The sequence below is a fragment of the Narcine bancroftii genome, chromosome 6 (genome assembly GCF_036971445.1).
Source record: "Narcine bancroftii isolate sNarBan1 chromosome 6, sNarBan1.hap1, whole genome shotgun sequence".
NCBI lineage: Eukaryota > Metazoa > Chordata > Chondrichthyes > Torpediniformes > Narcinidae > Narcine > Narcine bancroftii.
The window spans coordinates 124,099,656-124,125,236 of NC_091474.1; the positions used below are offsets into that span (position 1 = coordinate 124,099,656).

Consider the following 25,581-nt stretch of genomic DNA (forward strand, 5'->3'; position numbering starts at 1 on the left):
TCTGGATGTGTGAGGTGATGCATTTTGAAAGGACAAACCAGAAGGCTGAGTACAGGTTTAATGGTCAATTACTTAAGAGTGTGGATGAACAGAAGGACCTTGTGTCCAAATCCATACATCCCACAAGGCTGCCGCACAGGTTGATAGTAAGGCCTATGAGATGCTGGGCTTCATTAATAGGGTGATTGCATTCAAGAATACAGAGGTCATATTGCAAATCTACAAATCTCTGGTGAGATCACACTTAAAGTATTGTGTCAGTTCTGGTCACCTCATTTCAGGAAGGATGCACAAGCTATGGAGAGGGTGCAGAGTAGATTTACCAGGATGTTACCTTGATTGGAAAATAAGTCTTAGAAGGCAAGGTGAGCAGAGCTGGGACTTTTTGGACCATAGAAGGATGAGAGGAGACTTAATCAAGGTCTACAAGATTATGAGAGGCATAGATAGGGTGGACAGCCAACTCCTGTTTCCAAGGGCAAACACCAGAGGACATGAGTAAAAAGTGAAGGGAAGGAAGTTTAGAGGAGACATTAGGGGTAGTTTTTTTTTTACACAGAGAGTTGTGGGTGCATGGAAAGCCTTTGCAGGGGTGGTGGTAGAGGCTGAAACATTAGGGGTATTTAAGAGACTGACTCAAAGACGGGAACATGGATGGAAGAAAAATAGAGGGTTACGATGTTGGGAGGGTTTAGTACTTTCTTGGGTCAGCACAACATCAAGGGCCGAAGGGCCTGTACTGTGCTGTAGTGTTCAATGTTCTAAAATCTTGTGAAATCATGCAAGAGTAACAACCTGAGTCTCAATGTGGACAAGACAAAGGAGATGATTGTGGACTTCAGAAGGATCAGGAATGTCACCTTCCATTACATATCAACAACTCTGTAGTAGAGAGAATGGAGAACACTAAGTTCCTTCAAGTTCATTTAACTAATAACCTATTATGGACATGCAACATCTCCTCACTTGTCAGGAAGGTGCAACAGTGACTGCACTTCTTGAGAAGATTGAAACAGGCAAGGCTACTGGCCCTCATTATATCAGCCTTCTATAGGAGCTCTATCAAGAGCATTCCAGCCAGCGGCATTATGGTGAGGTATGGTTGCTGCAGAGAAATGGATCAGAGGTCAATCCACAGGACCATATGAGTGGCAGAGAGGATCACCCCCTCCCATCGACGTGATCTACTTGGATCGTTGTCTGAGAAGGGAGTGCAGCATCGTTCAGCTGTTCCCATCAGGGAAGAAATACAGGAGCATCAGAGCCAGCACCAGAAGGCTGAGGAACAGCTTCCAGCTTCTTCCCATGGACAGTGAGAATGCTGAACAACCAAAGAAATCGCTCACACTAACCATCTGAGCTTCTCACATGGAAAAAAATATTTATTTATTTGTGTAAATTGAATACTTGTCCTGCATATATATCGTTTTCCTGTATGTGTGTTATGTCCGATCGTGTGTCTGCATGTTTTTGAATCGAGGACTGGAGAGCTTTGTTTCATAGGGCTGTTCCTATACAACTGGATAATAATAAACTTGATTTGGCTGCCTCCTGGAGGGAGAATCTTTCATGGATGGGAGGTTGGTTAATAAATATTTGACTAGATTTGTTACTTTACGCAGCACTCTGCATTTCTGGGCACTTGTGTTTGCAAACCTGGCTGTGATGCAACCAATCAGTATACTTTCCACAGTCCACCTGTAGAAGTTTGATAGAGTATTCAACGGCTTGTCAAATCTCTGTAAACTTCTTGCCCTTTTTTTGAAGTTCCTCCATGTGCCTGCTCTAGAAGAGCTCAGGAATGGTACTAACCTTTTCCACTGCTTTTCTACCAATGAAGACAGGCCTGTGATCTTTCAGCCTCACCTTCCTTAAATTCACAGTATACTTTAAGATCTTGGTGACATTGAGAGCAAGATTTTTGTTCTTGCACCTCCCAAACTCCATCCTGAATTCTAGCTCATCATTTCATGTAATTTGGCCAACAATAGAGGTATCATCAGTGAATTGTATAAATTGTGTTGGAGCTGAACCTGTCTACACAATCACGTATGCACAGGTCTAGAACATGGAGCTAAGCACGCAGCCTTGAGGTTGATGGCCAGTGAGGAGGAGGTTTGAAGATCCACACTAATTGCGGTCTGTCAATGAGGAAATTAAGGATCCAGTTGCTGACCAATGAAAAGAGTCCCAGATTCTGTTTGATTATTAATTCTGCTAGTATAGTAGTGTTGAAAAGCAAGCTGTAGTGAACAAGAAGTAGCCCAGACACAGGTTTTCTTGTGGTCCAGGTGATCTTACACAGAGTGGAGGGCCAGCGAAGTGCCTTCCACTGTTGAATTGTTGCGATGAAAGGCAAATTGAAGTGGATCATGGTCCTTCCAGAGGCTAAAGTTGATTTGCTCCATAACCAACCTCTCAAAACACTTCTTCACCATGGACGTAAATGCCACCAGCCAATAGTCTTTGAGGTATGTCACTTTGCTTTTCCTAGGCACTGATATGATTGACGTCCACTGCAAATATTTCAGCCGAAGATGAAAGATTTGAAGGAAGTTTTACTCAGACTGTTTCAAGTTCCATTAAGACAGAACCTTGAATGATGTTTTCTGTGCAGGATAATAAGGTAAATGATAGAGAGATTCAATGACTAAAGGTGATTCAGTGAAGAATCTCAACTGTTGTAAGTTGTAGAAAATGATCCAAAATATGAAACTATTTCTTTTAATAGAGTAAAATGATACAATTCAAAGGTGTCATTTATTCGGTGAGAAGTATAAGAAACATAGCTTTAGGAAATTAGTTCTATCTCAATTCCAAAGGCAAGGTTTACAATCAGCTAGACGACAGTCAATCACAGTTTAGGGTTCGAATGAAGGGATTGACCTTTAACAGTATATCTGATTCTCTTTGCACAAATGCCTGACCTGCTGAGTATTTCCAGCACTTTCTGTTTTCATCACAGCACACAAACCATACAATTTCACTGTAAGTAAATGCATGACTTGAAATCTATGTTCTCTTGTGTATCTTCAAACACTGGAAATAGTATCTATTTATATCTAAGCTTTTCAAAATTTTAAGAATCATTATCAGTTCTGAGACTTCTCTGACTTTAGAAGAACAGTCACTCCATTAACTTAATTATTTTGCCATCACTATCAGGTGTCATTCTCAGAACCATTCCTTGGCTTTCCTAATGTGTGAGGCTCAGAACTAGAGACTGGACCAGTGAACCAGGATAGATTTTTTGCACCATAACTTCCTGCCTTTTGTGTTCTGTGTTATAAATCCTGGATCTTATGCTGTTTTTGCCACTTTGAGTGTCGTAGAGATTTATCTAGATCTCTCTCTCTCTCTCTCTGCATGTGGCCCATTCAGCTCGTTCCATTTAGACTGCACGATTCTTCCTTGTTTGTTCTCCTTGTGCCAAGCTGTTACTCTTCCTTATATCCCAGGGACTTCTATTTTTCCAACCAACCTTTTATTCCATATCTAATCAAATGCCTTTCGAAAGTTCATCTAAACAGCTTTAATTCTGTCTCATTGGTCCATGTTTAGGTAAATGTTGTGGATTTTCTTCCACAGTGTTGATTTTATGCACCAGCAATATTTATTTGCTCTGTAAATCTTTTTCTCTTTTGTTTGACCAATCTTACAACATATACAATCTCTTGGTTTATTGAGATTACGCTTGTTTCTAAAGATTTTACCACTGCCCCTGCAATTTTTACCCTTATTTTCCTTGGCAGGCTGAAATTTACATTTTTAAATTTAACTATGTTTTACACGGAAGAAGCAAACTCCGGTCATTGAAAACCAGTGCCGCCCAATTACACCTAATTAACCAACCAATCCATACATTCTTGAATATGCATTCTTACCAGAGTAAGTCAGTGACTTGCACACATGCATATACATGGGGACACACACACATGTACATGCACACGTGTGTGTGCATTTGTTCACAACATGCTAGTGTGCAATACCAATATCACAGATCTTGCTACCTCACTGGGCAATTCTGATGCTGTTTCTTTTAGCTCCCACCTTTCTCCTGTGAAATATGATCTATGGCAGCCCCATGAAATTCAATGCAGTTAAACATCCAACAGTGCACCAGCAACTGGTGCATTGGAAATTCCAGGCACAGCGGCGCCTGACTTTGAACACTGTTTTATTTGTCACCTTACAGGATCCTATAATTAAAAGGAAGAAAGCCCAGCAGTGTTCGGTGATGAAATCAGTGGTAAGTGATTCAACTTCATCCAATGTTCATGTTTTGAAGTGTGAAAAACCATGGGGAAATGGGTCACGTAATGTTCTGAGTGTGAAGCAAAACTTTCTGTACTGGATCCTGACTGCTCAGCTGTTGACTGCTCCATAAATACGATTGATGTTCCATTGCCAGCTTATCATGTGCCAGATGGATTACATTAGAAAGTTGCTGCAAATAAATTCCTCCTTGTAAGAGAATTCTATTGCATGAGGTGCAGGTTATTGAATCTCAATATAAGACAGTCAAAGTATGATCCATACTCTCTATCAGTTGCATTCCTCTCTGTACCTGAACCTTTTCAAATAACCATTGATGAACGAAAACCGATTTGGCAGCTCTTTATCTTTCCCTTTAACAAGGGTGAAATTTTGAAAGTCATGGTCTTGGTTATAGCAAGTTCTCAGTTCAGTAAAATAATCAGTGGACACTAGCTTTGAGTAAATAGAGGAGATGCAGTTCACTATCGGAAAATAATCCACTTAGTTTCTGATCTCAGACTTGCACTCATTTCATCTTTAAAAGAATTTCTTAAAATTCATCTTTCTGACAAAACCTTTGGATGTCTTTTCCTTACTAGCAAAGTGGGACAAAATTTGGTGGGAGGTTATTTGGAGAGAAATGAACTCTGGAAGCACTCAGCAAGTCAGGGAGCATCTGTGGAGCAAGAAGCAGGGTTAACTTTTAAGTGGAGAATTCACTTGGAACTTGAAACATTGGCTCCCCATCCACAGACGGTGCCGAGTATTTCCGTCATTGGTCACTTCTCCAGCCACCACTGTTGCCTTAGATCATAATAACTGATCTCTATTGAGAAGATCACAACTGCTAATTTATTTTTTAACAGAGCTTTTTAACATTGTGCACTAACTGACAGAAGACACCAGAGTTGGCTGACTCCACCATCTAGTTGAAATAAAACTGTGTTAATGATATAAAAAGTTTTAGGTTTTATCAGCAGATTTTGAAGAATAGATATGTTCATTGGTTTTGCCTGATGGCAAGTACAATCCCATTGGTTCTCACTGCTCCCTGAACTTTGCACAAGAGGGAGTTTTTAGCATGTATAAGGTGCAATTTACTATTCTTATTATGGACAACACCATAGCTGAGATCAGATTTGATGTTTGATGTATGCTCCTTTCCCACAGCTGACATGAAATGGATGATGCTTTTTTCCAGTCTACAAACCCCAGAGATAGAAAGGTCATTTGTAGTACCTGTATTGTTATTTTTAATTTTTAAAAATCTTTTCAAATTTAAATATACAGCATGGTAACAAGCCATTTTGGCCCACGAATCTGTGCCACCCAATTAACCTAAATCCACAGAACATTTTGAGCAGTGGGAGGAAACTGGAGTCCCTGGGGAAAACCCACGTGGGCATGGGGAGAATGTACAAAGTCCTTACAGACAGAGCAGGATTTGAAGTGGTCCTGATTACTGGTGCTGTAAAGATGTTGCGCTAACCGCTATGCGCTCGTATTCCTTGGAATACAACAGAACAGATTGGAAACTTTCCAGCAACTCAGGCAGCATGTGTGGAGAGGGAGAGACCACTGTTTCAGACTAATGAGTTTTCATCAGAACAAGGAAAGCGAGAGATGAATAAACTTCTGACTTGTGGAGAAGGAGTGAGACAGGAGGTGTGGAGAGGACAGAAGATGATGTTTGTGATAAGATGGGGCAGGAGGAGTTAAATCAATCAAACCAATCAAATAGCTTTTTATTGTCATTATACAAGTTATACAACGAGATTTATGACAGCAGTACAAGGTTACCAATGCAGCGACACAACCACAGGCAGCACCACAGAAGTTAAATAAAAAAATTAATTTACAGTGCCGTATATGTCCTTTATGTGAATGGAGGGGGGGGTATCGGCTGTATGTATAATAGATGTGGAGGACAGAGAGGGGAATTTGTGGATATGTGTGTTTAGTGTAGTGACAGCCTGGGGGAAAAAGCTGTTTCTGAGTCTGTTTGTTCTTGTCTTGATTGACCTGCAGTGTCTGCCAGAGGGTAGTAGGTCAAACAGATGCAGGGCAGGGTGGGTGGGATCCTTTATTATTGCTTGTGCTCTACTGAGGCAACGAGAGGTGTTGAGATCCTTCAGGGAGGGTAGGGGACATCCAATTATCTTTTCTGCTGCCCTCACCACCCGTTGAAGTCTTTGCCGCTCTTCTTCAGTGCAATGGGAGAACCATACTGTGCTGCAGTACAGCAGGATGCTCTGTATGGTGGAACTGTAGAAGGTCATCAGCAGCTTCTGACCCACCTTGCTCTTTTTGAGCATTCTCAGGAAGTACAGGCACCTCTGGGCCTTTTTGATGACTGCTGAAGTGTTTACAGTCCAGGAGAGGTCCTCTGAGATATTGATGCCCAGGAGAGTGAAGCTGTGGACCCTCGTCACACAGTCACCATTTATGTATAGGGGGAGCGGGTCAGACCTGTGCTTCCTGAAGTCCAGAATGATTTCCTTTGTTTCTGCAGATGACCAAAGTGGTGAAGGAGTGGGTTAATGTTTATGAGGAACCACAAATGTACAGAAAGGTGCAATTGGGGAAGATCAATGAAATCTGAAATTCAAAGGAAGCAATTGTGAATCACGTCTCATGGACTTAATGTGCTGAGTTCCTCCAGCATATTTGCGTTTTTCAAACAATTGTGAATGTTGATCTTTATTGGTTTGGTTGCAAGGTTCAATGCAAGAAGTTAGCTTGTTCTGTTAAACAATCTGCATTTATGAATTAACCAGGAATCATCTGATTGTTATAGGGCTTGGAAACAGACTCTATGGCCCATCGAGTCCACAGACTCTCACAGTCACAGTCCAGCATTAAATCACCATTGACATGCATGGAAGTGAATAGAAGAAACCAGGAGCAGTAGAACACCACTCAACCCCTCCAATCTGCCCCACCATTTGATTCCACAATGGCTGACCTTGTCATAGCAAGTTCAAATTAATGCACTTTGGAACAAATTCTGCTGGGACATTCAGAGTAAATGGCAGAGACCTTAGATATTTTGATGTACAGAGGGACCTTGGGGTCCAAGTTCATAGCTCCTCTGAAATGGTAACACAGGTGGATAAGGGTAGTGAAAAAGGCAATCTGTATGCATATCCATTGGGGGAAGCAATATAAGAGTTGGGTGGCATGTTGCCATGGTACAAATCACTGGTTGAACTGCAGTTGAACTGAAGTATTGTGTACAGCTCTGCTCATCACACTGCAGGAAGGATATGGGACCAATAGAGAGAATACAGAAGAGACTGAGAATATAAAAAGCTGAGGAATGACTTTTTATAAAATTATGAGGAACATAGCTATCCAAGGTGGAGGAATCTGGAATCAGAGGTCCCAGGTGTAAGGTGAGAGGAGAGAAATTTAGAGATCTGATAATGTAAGTTTTTCACCCAGAGGGTGGTGAATACCTAGGTCAAGATGCATGGGAAGTCATGGAGGCAGATGCATTTACAGTGTTACACTGATGTTTGGACAGATATTTGGATAGGAACAAAATCAGGGATATGGGGCTAATGCAGGCATCTGGCATTAACGTAGAGAGACATCCCAGTCACCATGGACAAGCTGAGTTGCTCCCATGTTGTACTTCTCCATGTCTCTGTAATTCAAAGATTCACTTGGATTTCCTAGACACACTCAGCTCATCTCCACGACTGTGACCATTTATATCAACCACATATTTATAACGAGAATCTGTAAATGGCTTCAGTGGCCCTGAAGTCATGATGAGATTGATACCAACATTTGTCTGACCATTGTTTAATTAATTTCACTCAATTTCCAAAGAAACTACTCAAAATCTGGTTCTAAAGAGATTGATGTGACACGTGTAAAACCCTTCTGCTTTGGCTACAGAATACTGTCAGAACTGCACAGAATAATGTAGCACAGTAGAAGACCTGCTGATCCCACCTGCTTCTGAAAATGCTTTGAAAGAGCAAATCAACTCGTCTCATGTCCCTGCTGCTCTGAAGTTTGTTCCTTTTCAAATATTTGTTGTTTGTGGGGGCGGGGTGGAAGAGTTCTGGTGAGAAGTGTAGAACATGAAAGAGAAAGGGCAGGGTGAGTGTGCAAGGCAGGGAAATGAGAGGCAATGGTCATAGTTTGTTGGGACATGGCAGTGAGTGACACACAATGAAATGCAAATTGAAGCAACTGGTCTGCCATTCTGTAGCCTGGCAACTCCACTGGTCTGGTATATTTTGAATCTGAATGTTGCTTGGACTTAAGACCATAAGACATAGGAGCAGAAATAGGCTCTTCAATCATGACCTGATCCATTCTTCCATCCAGGCCCACTCTCTGGCTTTCTTCCCATAATCTTTGATGCCCTTCACCTCCTCCCTCACCAACATTCAGAGCATTGCATCGTGGTCCTGCTGGTCGTGACCGCAGATGGTGACATTATTCAGGTATGGGAAAGTCGGCTTTAACTTGTGCTGGTCTACCATGCGATACGTCTCCCCCTGGAAGACAGAGACCCCATTTATGACCCCAGATGGAACTCAGCGGAACTGGTAGAGGCGTCCGTCTGCCTCGAAGGCAGTGTAAGGCTTGTCCCATGGGTGGGTGAGGAGTTGGTGAAAGGCCAACTTCAGGTCAATGTGGAGAAGACCCGGTAGCAAGTTATCTTGTTGACCATGTCGGCTATCCTTGGTAAAAGGTAGGCATCTAGCTGGGTGTACCGATTGATGGTCTGATTGTAATCTATGACCATCCTCGGCTTTCTGCCCCCCTTGACCACCAGGACAGGCTCTCCGTGGGCTGTTCCTGGGCTCTATGACACCTTCCACCAGAAGCCTCTGCACTTCTGGCCTGATGAAGTCTCTGTCTGCGGCACAATAATGCCTACTTCTGGCGGGTATTGGCTTGCATTCTGGCATGAGGTGTGAGAAGATGGCGGGGGGGTGATACACAGCGTGGAGAGGTCGCAGGTTGGCGGTGGCTGGTTGGACGGTGCGCTGTGGAGCGTGAGTGGGAGTAGGGGCCCCCCCGAAGGCGAGGGTAATGCTCTGCAGGTGACATTGGAAGTTTAATCCCAGGAGGACTGGGGCACAGAGTTGGGCATGACCAGGAGCCTGGACCCCCCCCCCCCCACAGTCAGATTGACAGAGCAGTGCCCGAGGGTATTAATAGTTCGGTCCTGGGCAACAAAAGTGATAGACAAGGTGATGGGGTGGATTTTGATGTTTTTGGGAGTGGGCCATGCTTGGGTTATTAAAGCTCTCAGAGCTGCCACTGTCTATTAGGCTCTTCATTACCTGCCGGTTGCTTTTGACATTCATCATGGAATGTCCAAGGCCGTGAGGGATGTGTCTGGTCAGTGGTGCTTGCTAGGACCATCTGGGGGTCCGAGTCATCATTCCCCGATGTTGGAGGCGAGTTGCAGCCAGCGACATCCTCTTCAAGTGTGGGGTGTGTTGGTAGAGGTGAGTGTTGGCCAGTGTTGCTCTCTGTAGGTGTGGGGTGTGATGGGTGGCGATTGGCGGCATCCGGAGGCATGGGGTGCATCAGTAGGGTGGCCTGGTCAGTGTCTGTGTTGACCACGTCATAATCGTCATCAGTGCAGTGCTTGTTTTAGGCCTGGGAGGGCACAGGTGGCTGTGGTGCCTGCGCCTGCTCAGCACAAGATGGCGGTGGTGCATGGGTGTGCATGGCGGCGGCCTAACTGGCCCTCCTCCCTAGCTGCAGTGATAGCATCAGGGGAAGTGACGTCACGCTGTCAGTGCTGATGACGTCATTGCAGGCAGCGGAAGTGACGTCACTCCATGGACCAGAAGTGGCGTCTTAGCGGGTCGGTGCTGGCGTGGTCGAGGGCTGGTATGGGCGCATGGCGAGCACTTGGCAATCATTGTTGGCGAGGCCGGAAATAGTTGCCGAGGTTGGGGAGGCTGGAAGTTGTTGCGGGGGGAATGGCGTTATCCGGCAATCGCATGTGGCCAGGACCGGGTGGGAGTGAGGGCTGGTCGTGGAGGGCTGCTGAGCTGCCGGCAGGCTTTGAAAGTCATACTTTAGCAAAACGGCCTTTCTTGCCACATCTTGAGCAGTACTGATTTTTGGTCGGGCAGTTTTGGCGTGATCGTAGATATGACCCACACCGGGACCCACAGTACTTACAAGGGCGTGGGGCACCTGCAGCAGTGATGTTCTTGTCCATCCTCTGGTTTTGGGCCACAGCTGCGGTCTGTACTGACCATGTGCAGACCTGGGGAAGCCTGGAATCAAAGGCTTCGGTGTGCAGGACTGCTGCCTCCAGGGCTCGGACTATCTCCATTGTTTTGGCCAGGGAGTAGATATTGTCCTCCAGCAACTTTTCCTGATGCCTCTTGAGTGTGTCCCTGATCAACCTTTTGACCTTCCTTTCATTTACCCTGGGTTCTGCCAGGCACGGTCGGGCTAACTCACGTAGGGCTCCCAGGTAGGACTTGGCCACCTCTCCAGGCTGCTGGGCACAAATACTCAGAAGGTACCTTGCGGAGACCACGTTTGTGGGAGGTTTATACATGGTCTCTAGGGTACTCATTGCTTCAGATTACTCGGTGCAGTCTTTGAGGGCCTGGAAGGCTCGGGGACCCAGCTTCGAGCAGAGTAAGACGACCCTTTTCTTGTCGGAGTCTAGGATGTCATCGGCATGTGCCTTGATGATTACTTCAACTGTGTGCTTCCAGATTTCAAAGTGTGCCTGTGCTTCTGGATGACAGGGGTCGACTTCGAGGCTCCCGGCACTCAGAAACTTTTCCATTACAGCTTCAAATTTTATGTGGAATAAATTGTGATGTGCTATCGAGTAGAAAAGCAGACTCAAAACATAAAGTCTGTTCAACAGTCCTTATTCCACATGAACTTCCACAGAGCTAGCTGTGAGAGTGGCTATGCTGGCTCTGAGATTGACCTCAAGAGGCTGGATGTAGCTTATATCCTGGAGGGTGATTGGCAGCAGATCAGGTGGGGCTTGGTTCATTCAGGTTGGCTGATTGACAGCTAGACAGGTGTTGCCTTGTCCTCCAGTGCTCTTCTTCAGGTACAGAGGTTTCCCCCTGCAGAAGGCTAGTGGTGTATCATCACAGGGTGACATGATGTTCAGACTATTAATCAGCAGAAACTAATTGTTGGAATAGTATGGTGTCCAAATTGAATTAATTGTAATATCTGGCTGATCTCTTGTAGTTGTTTTTTAAAAAAATTTAGACATACAGCACATGGTAACAGGCCCTTCTGTCTCACGGGCCTGTGCCACCCAAATGCACCAATTAACCTACAAACCCTATACATTTTATATTAATTACTATCCTTTATCTTTAGTCCTTCTTTGGCTGAGTTGAGCTCAGATAGGATGTATCGTTTCAAAAGGTGCACATGATCTTGGAAACTGAATGGGTTTATTCCAATGCTTTCTGTATCCTTTCCATTCAATATGACAACTGGGATGCAGGTTGAGCTGACCATTGCATATAACATTGATTTAATGGTAGGAGGCAGAGGGTGGAAGTGGAGGCTGGTTACTCAGGTTGGAGGCCTGTGACCAATGGGGTCCTGCAGCCATCAGTGCTGGGTCCACTGTGCCTTGTCATCTACATTAACAACGAGTATGACAATGCAGTAAGTATGGTTAGTAAGCTTGTGGATGATGCCACATTGGTGGTATAGTGAATGGCAAAGGATACGGAGATTACAACAGGATCCAGATGAACTGGGAAAGTGGGCATAGAAATGAGAGATGGAATTTAAGTTAAGAAGAATTGGACAGTTACATGGATGGGGTATGTAATTTAATTTAAATAAATCATTTAAATTCTTATCAATATTAATTCCTAGATACTTGACCGTCTCCTTCTGCCATTTAAATTATGTCATTTTCTTAACTTGAGTGTAATCTGTCTCAGTCATTGGCATCACTTCACTTTTATCAATATTTACCTTATAACCTGATATTAACCCATACTCCGCCAAATGAACATTTACTTTTTTTAATGAACTTTCAGGGTTTGTAAAATATAATATTACATCATCTGCAAAAAGACTAATTTTATGTTCTTTATTGTTTATCTTATATCCCCAATCTCATTATCTCTTCTAATCACATTTGCTAAAGGTTCTATAGCCAATGCAAATAATAAAGGAGATAATGGATAATCTTGTCTTAATGATCTTTCCAATAAAAAAAAATTGTTATTTGTCTTTTTGAAATTAATCTAGCCTTTGGGCAATTATAAAATGCTCTTATCCAATTTATAAAATTTATTGGAATTCCAAAAACCTTCAATACTTTAAACAATCCCATTCGAATCTGTCAAATGCTTTTTCTGCATCTAAAGCCAAAGCTACTAATGGAATTTTTCTTTTCTATGCCATATTTAACAAACTTAAAAATCTCAATATTGTCAGCTGATCTTCTATTCTTAATGAAACCTGTTTGGTCAATGTTAATCAATTTAGGTAAACATTTAGCTAATCTATTACCTATAGTTTAGACAAAATTTTGTAATCTGTATTCAATAATGAAATTGGCCTATATGAAGATGGAAACAAAGGGTCCTTTCCTTTTTTTGGAATAACCATTATTAATGCAGTTTTAAACAACTGAGGTAAATCACAAAGATCTTCCACTTGGTCTAACAACCCCATAAATATAGGAATCAATCACACTTTAAATTCTTTATAAAACTCCAGAGAAAAAAGCATCTTCACCTGAAGCCTTATTATTTGGTAAAGACATCAGTATGTCATATATTTCTGTAACTGTAAAAGGATTTATTAATTCAGCCTGCTGAAATTTTATGTTAATTAAATATTTAAATGTGGCAAAGTAATTTGTGACAGATATTCATCTATTTTATCTCCATCTGTGACAGATTATGTTGTGTTTGTATTGTATATAGATAAGTTTTTGGGAGATAAATTGGGAAAGTTTTTTAGTGTAGTTCACAAACAAACACTTTAAAACAGATCTAATTTAAAATACTGGAGCTCTGCTCATGCTAGACAGGCCAGCACCAAGAGCCTTTGAAAATGCTTTGGAGAGTGCCCAAGAGACTTCACTAATGGATTGTTGTTTACAAAAAGGTAATAGTTGAAATAACTCATCGGAGCCGCAGACTGTCTATAGTGGAACTTGCTGTTTTAAGAGGGTCATATGCAAGCATAGAGAGTAAATCAGGCTTTCTCTGAGAGAGAGAGAGAGAGAGAGAGAGAGAGAGAGAGAGAGAGAGAGAGAGAGAGAGAGGGAGAGAGGGGGAGTTCAGTTCTGCAGTTTGACAGCAGCAGCAGCTGGGACTGGAACAGGACAAGCTTGTGGAAAACCCCATTTGGAAGATGAGTTGTGAGTGCTTAATTCAGTCTGGTCAAAGCCTTTGTGGTTCATGTAAGAGGAGAGGACTGGCTGCCTAATGTTTCACTTGAAATAAGAGAAACAAGAAGGAACTCTGTAGTTATCTGAAAGAAAGAGGTTATCATCTGGAAAATCTTGATGGGGCAAGTTTATTTGGCAATACACTGAAGTGGCTGGTTACAAGGAATCAGTTGTGGGTGTCCAGCGAACAAGAAATATCTCTCTGAAAACCAACAAGAACCTTCCTGAGCTGTAACCATTTACCTTTCAAGCACCAAAGCCTGGTGAACTTTATAAATGTTCAATTCTGTGCACAGTATAAGAATTGCCTGCAACCAGTAAACTTGGAGGATTGAGAAATGAGATTGGACTGTGAATCAAAGAACTTTTCTGAACTTACATACACATTACATACACATGCGCTTAGAATTAGAAGGGTGTTGTTAGGTTAGTTTAGTTAATAGTAATAAGTTAATGTGTGATTCTGTTTTCATGTTTAAAGATAATTAAAAGCAACTTTTGCTTAAGTAAGCATTTGCCTTGGTGAATATCTATTGCTGCTGGGTTTATGGGTCCTCTGGACTCATAACACATCTTTCACGGATTCCAATTGGTGCAATTTCTTATAAAATTTCATAAAAACATCATTAATGCCCTGCGTTTTATGTAAGATTACCCAAATCTTCTTTTATAGCTGTAATTGTTCTCGATAATTGTTCAGTCTTGAATTGCTGTGCTAAAACTTTATGTGCTCTCTCTCCCAACTCATAATATTTTTGTCAGGTTCATCTTGTATCCCTCTCCACTCTGTATGTTTGTATTGTATTAAATTTCAATTTAAAAAAAATCTAATAGTCTTCGTTTCTCATCATTTACTTGATTTTGCAATTCTTTCCATCTTTATTACTTTATTTTCCAAATGGTTAACTTCAGACATTTATTATTTTTTAACCTTAGCCATATAACTTATTATTTGTTCTCTTAAATAAGCCTTCAGAATCCCAAACCACAAGCTTATTGGTTACAGAATGTTTGTTAATGTCTAAAAAAAATTATCTGTTGTCTTATGAATTCACAAAAATCTTGCCTTTTTAACAATGCTGCTTTAAACCTCCATCTATACCTTGTATTTTGCTCTTCCTCCAATAAAATTGACATAACCAAAGGTGAATGATCAGACAATATCCTTACTTGATATTGATAATTTTAAATCCTAGCTTGTGGTTGAGAGGAGAGTAAAAAACAAATCTATACATGAATATGTCTTATGTCTAAAGGAATAAACTCTAACATCAGGAAACATCCTCCTCCAACTGTCCACAAGTTTCATTTCATTCATAAAATTCTTCACAACTTTAACTACCTTGTTTTTAACCATGATTCAACCTAATCTATCCAACTTCGAATCTAAATCAAAATTAAAGTCTCCTCCCATAAATATTTTCCCCTTTACATTAGCTAATTGCATAAAAACATCCTGTAATAATTTTCCATCATCTATATTCGTTGCATATATATTCATCAAAGTCCTATATTCAGAATAAATTCTACAATTTACCATCACATATCCCCACTTTATCAATAATTACATCCAAAATCTTAATTGGTAAATTCTGGTATCCACCATTACAAAAAAAACTTTTCATATCTTGACCTTCATCCCCTTCTTTAAGTCCAACAATCTTATTATTATTCCGTCTATTAAAGTTTTCCAAAACATCTATCTTTTGGATTAACTGACCATGCTTTGCAGCAGCCTCTATTTGTACCTTCTTCATATGGTTTTTGAGATTTTGAATCTCGAATTCATTCCCTTTAATTTTACCATCCACTATTTCAAATCTCGTGTCAACGATGCATTAATCTTTCCATCTTATCACCATTCTTCCTTACTTCATCACTTAATACTTTCATAGATTGTCGAAAAATGTCTAAATATTGCTTCATTTCTCCAGAAGATAAAAAGCCTCTGCACCTTTTCCTGCTTTTTTCTCGATTGTAAGTCGTTCTTGATCTTTCCTTTGCTTTTCCAGGTCCACCTCTTGATCGCTGGAGCTGTATGTATTTTGAATCTTTTTAAAAATTTCCTCCTTTTTTTTAAATGTGCTCACACATGCTCAGAGTCACTTTTTCAGTCGATGTCATCAGCCATTGTCAGAGGGGACCTTGTGCAGCAGTGTCCAAGGCCTCCCCGGCTTCTGGCCACTCTCCTTTTACAAGGTAGGCCACTCTTTCTTTTCTTGTTCCTTTTCCTGTGCAGCTTCTTATATAGCAGTAAGGCCTTTATTCTTCTTTGGAGGCATTATTAATGACTTCTGTATGTCTTCAGACAGTTCTTCCTTATAGTGTCTGTAACTTCTGTAGTCTTTTTTATCACTTTTTCCTCAACTTTTTCGAGGAGAGCAGGGATTATCATTCTAATCCCACATCATCACATGTCACGCCCCTGACATCAGATTAAAGGCACAATTTCAATATCATTAGGGCACTTATCTCTCGTGCATGCACCAACTGAACTCCATTACGAGGACCCACTGTCCATGCGCCAATTGAAGACTCATGCATAGGCACAGGAATCAAGAGGCCATGCCCAGCGTACAGACCCCGGGACACCGACTAACAATGTAAGTAAGCATATTTATACATTTACATGAGCTGTATACCTGTTATAGTTTGTCAAATACAACATAAACTGCATAAATTTTATATTTTTCTTTATTTTTTTAACCCAAAGCACAATTCCAACATACGTCAATTCTGAGATACAACTGATCATTTGGTCTGCATTACTGATCTAAGATGGTGGTATGGCAGCAGCCCGCAGTGGCCTCTCTGGACCTGGTACTACTGTAACCCTTTAAGTAAGGCACTGTGCACAATTTTGAATTGGAAAGAGATAGACACTAGAGCACTGTGAGACAATTGCTGCAATATGGAAATCGTGAGGCAACAACAAACCTTTGATAAGAACCTGCAATGTTGTGCAGCCTTCACTGCTGTGAAGACCAAGCTGATTGCTGTGGGGACCGAGCCTTTGCTTTGGGGATGAGGCCTCCAGCCTTCAGCGTCAGTGTGGGGACGAGGCTTCCAGTCTTTGGTATCACTTGTTGCCGATGGCCTAAATCGGGATGTCATGGTGTGTTCTGTGGAAGGTGTGCCATGGTGTCTGGAGCAGCGGTGTCATGTGCCTGGTTCGGGGGTCCTGGGGGTTGCGCCGTCTTGGATCGAGGAGCATTGTGGCAGATGATGTCAATGCTTTCTGTTTATGGATTGTAAACTGTGTAGCGGTTTCTTCATTTAGCTATCAGACTTTTAAAATCTAGGGTCTAGTAGAATTCCTGCAAGCCTGATCCAAAATGGCGGCGCGACAGCATCGCACAGCAGCCTCTTCGGTCCTGGTGGTGATTTCTTTACTCAAGCTAACAGACTTTTAATATCCAGAATCTGTTATATCTGATTGTCTCTACTGTGCCTTTTGTCTATTTTTTTTTGTTAATTACTGTATTGTTGCACTTTTTCTTCCATTCACGTTTAATTCGGTTTTGTCTTGCATGAAAATAGTGTAATCTTGTGTTGTTTAAGGCTGTTTTTGTGTAGTCTCATGTTGTTTAAGTGTAGCCCCATGATTTTTGGAGGAATGTTGTATCATTTTTTAACTGCATTCTGCATTTGTAGTTTGGTTTTAAAATGGCACATAAAGGCGAAATTGAAGTCCTGAACATTGGGCATTGTCTATATGCACTGAAATTCTTGATCATCTAACCAGGTGCTTCACAAAAAGAAATAACTACTATAGTATACAATTAATTAAATTATAACAATTTAATAAATACAACAGATAGATAAATAATAAATATTCACAGTTATCACTGCAAGAGAAAAAAAGTGGTGTTACAATGGGCAAGACAGTCCTTTTTGGGTAGCACGATTGGGATAGTGGTTAGTGCAATACCATTACAGCTCCAGCGACTTGGGACTGGGGTTTAAATCCCACGCTGTCTGTAAGGAGTTTGTATGTTCTCCCCGTGTCTGTGTGGGTTTTCCCCGGGGACTCTGGTTTCCTCCCGCCATTCAAAACGTACTAGGGGTGCAGGTCAATTGTGTGTAATTGGACAGCATGGGCTCATTCGTTGTCCATAAGAGCCTGTTACCATGCTGCATGTCTAAGTTGATTTATAATTTATATATTTATCAAAAAAAGTATTAAAAAATGTATAACTTTGGTGGTGTTAGAGCAGTCCCTGATCAGTGGAATGACGGGAGGTCAATACCATTGAGGATGACACTGCACCAGGAATATTGAAAAAGATTGTGATTTGTAGTATCCCACTTGGCATTGCCCACTTTTCTCAACAATGTTTTGCTCCCAATCCTTTTAAATAATATTTACCTTAAGCCCAGTCATTATAATCTTTTGCCAGACAACAACTTTAGAGGTCCTGCTTTTGACACCCTTCAATGGGGTTACTTATCCAAACTGTGCCTCACTCTGACAGAAGATTCTCACTCACCTGACAGTTAGACTGCATGTTAAAAGCACATTGCTCCATAACAGAACCCATGCAGCTGAATGCCAGTTTCAAGTTGCTGGTGTTTTGTCCCATCACTATGACATTTGAAGCCTACTCAGTAACTTACATAAATAGAACTTTGTCAGCAGAGCTCTCTGGTGCAGTCTCAGCAGATTACTGGCATTCAAATGATCAATCCTTGCACTGTGACAGAGCACACACTAATATTCCTTCTGCACAGTTGAGAATGAAGACTGTGGTGTTAGGTTAACTCTGAGCCCCCAAGCCACAAGCAGGTGAGAATTTGAATGAATGATTGATCTGGTGTGGTAACCTTGCATTGTATGGACTGTTTAGTTGGTCGATTTGTATTCTTTGCGCTGGTTTCTGTTGATGTTGTTTTATAAAGTGTTTCTGCATCTCAGTTTAAAGGAGTGATAACTTGCAGTAATAACTTGCAGTGTTTCTTACTGATTAAATATATTGGGTAACAATGATCTTCTTGCATGACGTTACAAGCTAAATGCATCTTGGAAAATATTCTGCCACCTTTTTTAGGAGCCACAGCAAAAAGGATGAAAAGTCAATGGATAATAGGATGGTTACAGTGCATAAGGAGGCCATTCAGTCCATCATGTCACCTCTGGATCCCTACTAGAGATCTCTCAAGATCTGTCCACCAATCCTTTCTATGTAGCCTTGCACATTTTCACCACAATATTCTCTATTTCCCCTTTGAAGGTCACAGTGGAACCTTCTTCTGTCACCTCTGAGGGCAGTGCCCATGAGATTTCAAACACAAGCCATGTAAAAATAATTTTCCTCACATCATAATTATTTCTCCCCTTTATTTTATGCATGTGCCCTGTAGCCCTCACCCCTCCACCTACAGAAACTTACTTCCACATTTTACTCTGTCCAGACCCCTCATCATTTTACATACTTAGAAAAGATCTTCCCTCATTGTCTTCAGAAGGCAGCCAACATCGTGAAGCATTCATGTCACTTTGCACTTCTTCTTTCTCACTTTTGCTCTCACTATCCCAATATCATCTCTCTCATGCCCTTTCTAACCATCCTCTGTCATTCTCCCTTTCACATTCTCCCTCTTCCTCTCATCCTCTCCCTCTCATTCACTCTGCCCCTTTCTCTCTTGTTCGCTCTTTCTCTCTCTTCCTCTCTCTCTCCCTCTCATGCTTTCCCTCTCACCCTCTCCTCTTTCTCTCTTGCTCACTTTCTTTTCTCTCTCTCCCTCTCGTGCACCCATCCACACAGACACACACACAAACTCACTCATTCTCACTTTCTCTCTCTCACCCTCAACATCTCAGCTCTTTTTTCTCAAGCAGCTGTCAGGCTCTTGTAATTTCTGTACTACCCAAACTATACAAGGTCACCTAAGATCAGTCTGTGAATTTTTATCTATTTTTCTTTCTTTCTCTCTTGTGGCACATGATGTGAATTTAAGTTATATTTACTGTTCGTTAGTGTATTTTATGTAACTGTGTAGCTGTTGCAAGTAAGAAGTGGGTATCGGAGAATAAACTCACACCATTATTATCACTGAAAATAGTCCCAGTGGAAGGTGGTCATTTTTGGTCTTCCTGAGGTCCATGATCATCTCCCCTGTCTTTAGCATGTGGTTATTCTCACACCATATCACAAGATGTTCCACCTCTTCTCTGTAGAGCGTCTCATCGTTGTTGCTGATGAGGCCAATGACTGTTGTGTCATTTCCAAACTTGATGACACTGATGGAGCTGGATCTGGTGTTGCAGTCATGGGTCAGTTGTGTGAACAGGAGCGGGCTAAGCACACAGCCCTGAGGTGCACCAGTGCTCAGTGTGACAGTGCTCAATGTTCTGGTGCTGATCCAGACAGACTGTGGGATTCAGTTGTAGAGACGGGCGTTGAGTCCCAGGGAGAACAGCTTCTCTATCAGCCTCTAGGGAATAATTTTATTAAATGCAGAGCTGAAGTTATTGAACAGAAGCCTATATGGCATCATTCCATCACCAGAAGCTGAAACCATTTCATAATGGTGGAAGTCAGTGCCACAGGGCAGTAGTCGTTGAGGCCTATACCTGTTACCATGGGTACCAGGATGATGGTGACTGCCTTGAAACCCATGGGGATGATGGATTGCTGCAGTGAGGTGTTGATGATGTCAGTAAGGACTGCCGTCAGTTGGTCTACATAGTCCTTCAGTATATGACCAGCTATGTTGTCTGGTCCCGCCGCCTTATGGGGTTCACCTTGGATAGGGTTCTCCTCACCTTGGCCATGGCTATGAAGGGGGACCAATCATCAGGTGGACATAGAGCTTTCTTTGACATTATTCTGTTCTTCTCATTAACCCATGCATAGAAGATGATTAGTCTGTTGGGAAGGGAGATGTCATTGTCCTTAATTTGCAAGCTTGATGTAATCGTAGAAGTCTTGATCCCTTGCAACATTTGTCTCGTGTCACCGGTGTTGCACAAATGTCTGTGGATCTTCTGTGTGTACCCATGCTTTTCTTTCCAGATTGCATTGGAGAGTTCAGACTTGACTGATCTTAGTGCAATTCTATATCCTATCCTGAAGGCAGCATGTGAAGGGCCTGGACCTCTGTATCCACCCATGGTTTCTGGTTAGCCCTGATTATGAAGCATTTGATATCGGTAACATTCTCAATACACTTGCTGGTGTAGCCAGCTCATGTACTCCTCTATGTTTACATGAACTTTGGGCACCTCCTGGAACAGCTCCAGTCTATGGTCTCAATTCCATTTTCATAAATTCAAGGCAAGGCATTCCAGTATTCTATGTTGTAATTTAGAAATCAATGTGAATAGCCTGTGTGATGTTATACACTATAATTTTCCAAAAATATATGCTTTTATTTCAGATTTCTGATGTCCAGAGAGGGAAAAATGAGAATTTGCACAAAGATGCTGAGGTACCGAGTGAATTACTTGAGGCTACATCTGAACCAGAGAGAACTGCAGGGCTGCGGTGCTCTGGTGATCACAGAAATGTGGCTCCAGGACACCATTCCAAACCCAGTGATCCAGCTGGATGGCCTTGTCTCCTTCAGAGCAGACAGAGACGCTGCTGCTTCTGGCCAGGGGAACTGTGCACTTACATCGATGAGAACTGGTGCACCAATGTCTGTTATGAGGACCTTCTGCTCAGCAGAGATTGAATATCTGCTGGTGGAAATGCAGATCTTTTTACCTGCCAAGTCATGTTCTGATCTCTCTGCGAAATGACCTCGTTTGCTTTGACAGTGGTCTGTATGCTGAAGTTAGCAGGACAAATATGTGACCTGAGTAACCAAGGTGGGGCGGGGTGCAACCTTGTACGAAACAGGGACAGTGGTGTACACTCAATCCGGGAGTTCTCTCCTCTGGTGGCAAAGTTCACATGCTGTTGAAACCAGGGTGAGACCGTTTTTAGGTCGACGTGATTGAAATCGCCAGCAATAATAATGGCACTGTCAAGGTGGGAAGTCGGGCCTTCGCAAACGGCACAGTAAAGCTCCTTTATGGCTTCACCCTCATTTGCCGAGCGTGGAATGTAAATTGCATGGCCAAGAATTCCTTGGGCAGGTATAAGAGACTGCATTTCACCAGGGGGCACTCTATCTCTGCTGAGCAGAAGGTCTTCACAACAAAGTCATTGGTGTGCCAGTTCTCGCTGATGTAAATGCAGTTTCCCTCCTCGAGTCTGGCCAGAAACAATAGCATTTGATACTTCAGCATTCTTGTGCAAATTCTCATTTTTATATCAGAAATCTGAAATAAAAGCATATATTTTTGGAAAATTATTGTGTATCACTCACCACACAAGCTATTCACATTGATTTCTAAGTTACAACATAGAATACTGGAATTCTCTGCTGCTTGCCTTGCATTTATGAAGAGGGAAACAAGATTTTTGCCATTATTTTATGTCTTGATGAAGGGCTCATGCCAAAAACATTGACTGCCTTTTACTTCCTATTGAGGCTTGGTTACCTGCTGAGTTTCTCCAGCACTTGTGCGTGTTCCACTTTATCTCGTGGCAAGTCTTTATCCTTCATATTTTGTCTCGCAAGGATCACATCAGAGGTTTGTGGGCTCAGAAGAGCCCCAGAGGTCTTTGAAGGGGTGAAGTGGGAACAATACTGTGGGCATGGACCCATGACATCACCTGGCTTTGAAGGAGAACTTGCTGAGGAGAATGCATCATTAGGTCAGAGATGTTTCGGTTGCTCATGGAAAGAAAGCTGGAAAAAAAAGACAAAGTGCTAATGTACTAATGCACTTTATACCGTCGGATGAATCCAGCTTTCAGGAACAGAGCTTGAGAAGCAACTGAGGAATTCAGTATTCAGAGCCTGTCACTTTAACTTTAAATTCTGGTAGTCCTGATAAAAGGTTTAAGATGGACAGAATTAAAATGTTTACAAATGAGCTAAACCTTGGAAATGCAGTATGCGGTGAAGGTAGCAGTCAGAGACTTCAGGAAAATAAAGCAAACTGACACCTACAGATGGAATTTAACCCTGAGAACTGGGAAGCATGCAATCTAGTAGGAATAATGAGGAGAAGTGATGTTGCAGCAGCTGCTACTGCTGGAGAGGTTAGGCTCAAAGAAAATACACACACTATGGGACTGAATTCAACACTGGTTCATTGTGCTGGCAGCTCTGCTCATAAAGGGCTCAGACGCCCATCTCTGACATCATCATGCCACCCGATTGGTGGCTCTATGATTTGCTTCCTGAGATTGTTTCGAGCTACCAGGGAGCAGCCCCTCTCATCCCCGGGTGTGGCTGCTTCCCTAGCTCCATCTAATTGGCTGCCACTGACCAGCCCATCGGAGTGGAGTGCTGCAGTTCTGTGCTGTTGAGTCAGGCGCCGACTTCGAAGAGCGTAACCCATCTTGGCTGAGCTGGTTCATTATCCCAGTTCGGAACTGGGAACTTGGGATTTCTCTTCCCCCCCCCCCCCCACTCTCCCCCTCTCCTTCCCTCTCCCCCTCTCTCCCCTCTCTCTCTGTCTCTTCCTTGCCCTCTCCTTCTCTATTTATTGATCTCTCTTTCCCTCTGTCTACCACTCCCTCTCTCCCTCCATTTCTCTCCCTCTCCCTGTCTTCTCTCTCTCCCCATGCCCCATCTCTCCCTCTTTCTTCCTCTCTCTCTCTCTTTCTCTCTCTCTCTCTCTCACTTCCTCTCCATTTCTTTCTCTCTCGATCCCTTCCCCTTTCTCTCACCCATCTCTTCCCCTCGCTCTTTTTCTTTCTTTCTCTCTCTTTCATTGCGAGTAGCATCAGGCTAGGCTAGCATTTCATCTTTGTTTGTCTTCAGGACAACCCAAATTTGATACATTTTCTGTCCTTATTACATGGCAATAATGGAATCTTGAAACTTCAACATTTTTTCTCATTTCCCACATGTATAATCCAGGCTTCAATCCATTCAACAATTATACAGAATCAAATATGCTAGTACAGGGTTAATATCTTCACTGGTGTATATTGGCCTTGTTAGCAAGTATGAAGTTTAACAGAATTCATTGTGTAATCAAAGTTTCAATGAGTTAAATCATTTCAGGACAGCAATGGTGTTGGCAGAAGAGAGGGCCCATGTTGGGCCTTGATGATGAATTGGAAGGGGTGGGGGTGAAAATGTTTACTTACATTGTTTAATGTGACTTATTAATCAGTATCATTTCAATTGTCATAAAGTCATAGAATCATATGAGCTGGAAAGGGGCCCCTTAGCCCAACCAAAATGTTCCACCCTCACTCATCACTGTGAGAAGTACAAATTCTCACACATGAGTCTCTTTAAAGTCGGTGACACGACGAGCTTTATTTACAAGTCTGCAGAGTTGGACTCAACTGGCTTCTCGCCAAGTCAAGCCCCGATACATACAGTGCATTGATTTTTATACCTTTTTTGCTTGTCCTTCCCCTCCTCTTTAACACTGTTTTAATTGGTTAGTTTTTGCAAAATCATTCTAAGTACACTTGCATTTGTAATTATCATGTTAGTTTCGTACACTACGAACTCTGCACACACTAAATTCTGTTTTTCACTCTTTTATCAATCTTTGGCTCCTACATGTCTCTTTGTGACCATGAAAGATCTCTGTTTGTTATAACATTGTCCAGCTAAACTTTTATGGTAAGCTCCCTGTCTATTCTGGCTTCCCCTTTTATGATTAATCATCACATTTTAACTTAAGCCCTTTTTAACCTAAATTCTCTATCTATAACAATCACACCTGCCTATGTTTGGGCCATATACCTCTAAACTCATTCCTATCCATGCATCCATTCAAATGTTTCCTAAACACTGCACTAGTAACTGGCTCAACCACCTCCTCAGGCAGCCCATTCCACACATCCATCACTCTTTTGTGTAAAAGTTTCCCCTCAGGTTTCTGTTAAATCTCTACCCCCTCAACTTAAACCTCTGTCCCCTGGCTAATGATTCCCCAACTATAAGCAAAACGTTCTCAGTGTTCACCCAATCTATTCCTCTCATGATCTTGTACAACTCTGTCAGGTCACCCCTCATCTTCCTCCACTCGAAGAAATAGAATCAGAATTTATTGTCATGAACATGTGTTATGGAATTCGTTTTTTTTGCAGCAGCATCACAGGTGCAAATATTGCTGTATATTACATTTTTTCAAAAATAAAATGAATACATTATTGCAAAAGAAGAGAGAAATGAGGTCGTGTCTATGGTTCATTCTGTTCAGAAATCTGAGGGCAGAAGGGAAATACGGGAATAAAGCACTCACCTGCTTAGCCTCTCCCAATATAGATGACCTTCAGCTTCTGGCAATCTCCTTATTACACTCCTCTGCATTCTATCAAGCCAATAACATCTTATCTAGAGCACGATGACTGGACTGTCTTTTTAGAAAAGGGAAAAGTAGGAAGCTTCATGAAATGTGACACTCTAAGCTACTGAGTTTGCACCTCTTCCCCCAATGCAACCTGATCATTCAACAGATAGAAAGTCCAAAAAATTGGTTTGCTGATAAATTCATATCATATGTTGATCCCTGATTTTTGTTGGCTACATTGATGGCTGATTGTTTTTTTGATGGGAGGAAACCAACCCTCTCCTCATCCATTCTTTACCTTCTCTTCTCGTATAACATTGTTTCACTCCACGATCTCCATTCGTATTCCCCGTTGTTACTAAAGAACACCAATGCCTTATGGACACAATCCCTTCTCACACATACTTGCACAGGCTTTTTGGTGCAATCTATCTGAGCTTTAATGGCAAGAAGTTAAACCATTATATTGCATTTCAAGCACGTAGTGTGGGTGTGAGGAATCCTGTTAATTCTGAGAAACTTTGAACATGTTTAAAGCTTTTGAATACCAATTTATTTTTTTCTGGGAGCATTTATTGCACTGAATGCTTTTTTTTGGAGGTTT

The 25,581-nt window shown here is 42.0% G+C and overlaps 1 protein-coding gene across 12 annotated transcripts in view; it reads left to right on the forward strand.

The window, feature by feature from the left end:
- The window catches only part of mlip (muscular LMNA-interacting protein), a 186,951-nt gene that overhangs the window by 75,343 nt on the left and 86,027 nt on the right, over positions 1 to 25,581 (forward strand). For 4 of the 12 annotated variants that reach the window (XM_069885958.1, XM_069885955.1, XM_069885956.1 and 1 more), the window contains 2 exons: positions 2,495 to 2,626; positions 4,196 to 4,249. The exons of 1 other annotated variant lie outside the window; for it this stretch is intronic. In XM_069885958.1, coding sequence (XP_069742059.1) covers positions 2,600 to 2,626; positions 4,196 to 4,249 — 81 coding nt within the window. In that variant the 5' untranslated portion in view covers positions 2,495 to 2,599. Of the gene's footprint in view, positions 1 to 2,291; positions 2,472 to 2,494; positions 2,627 to 4,195; positions 4,250 to 25,581 lie in introns of all 12 variants that reach the window. 7 more of the 12 variants (XM_069885951.1, XM_069885950.1, XM_069885952.1 and 4 more) reach the window with 2 other exon arrangements.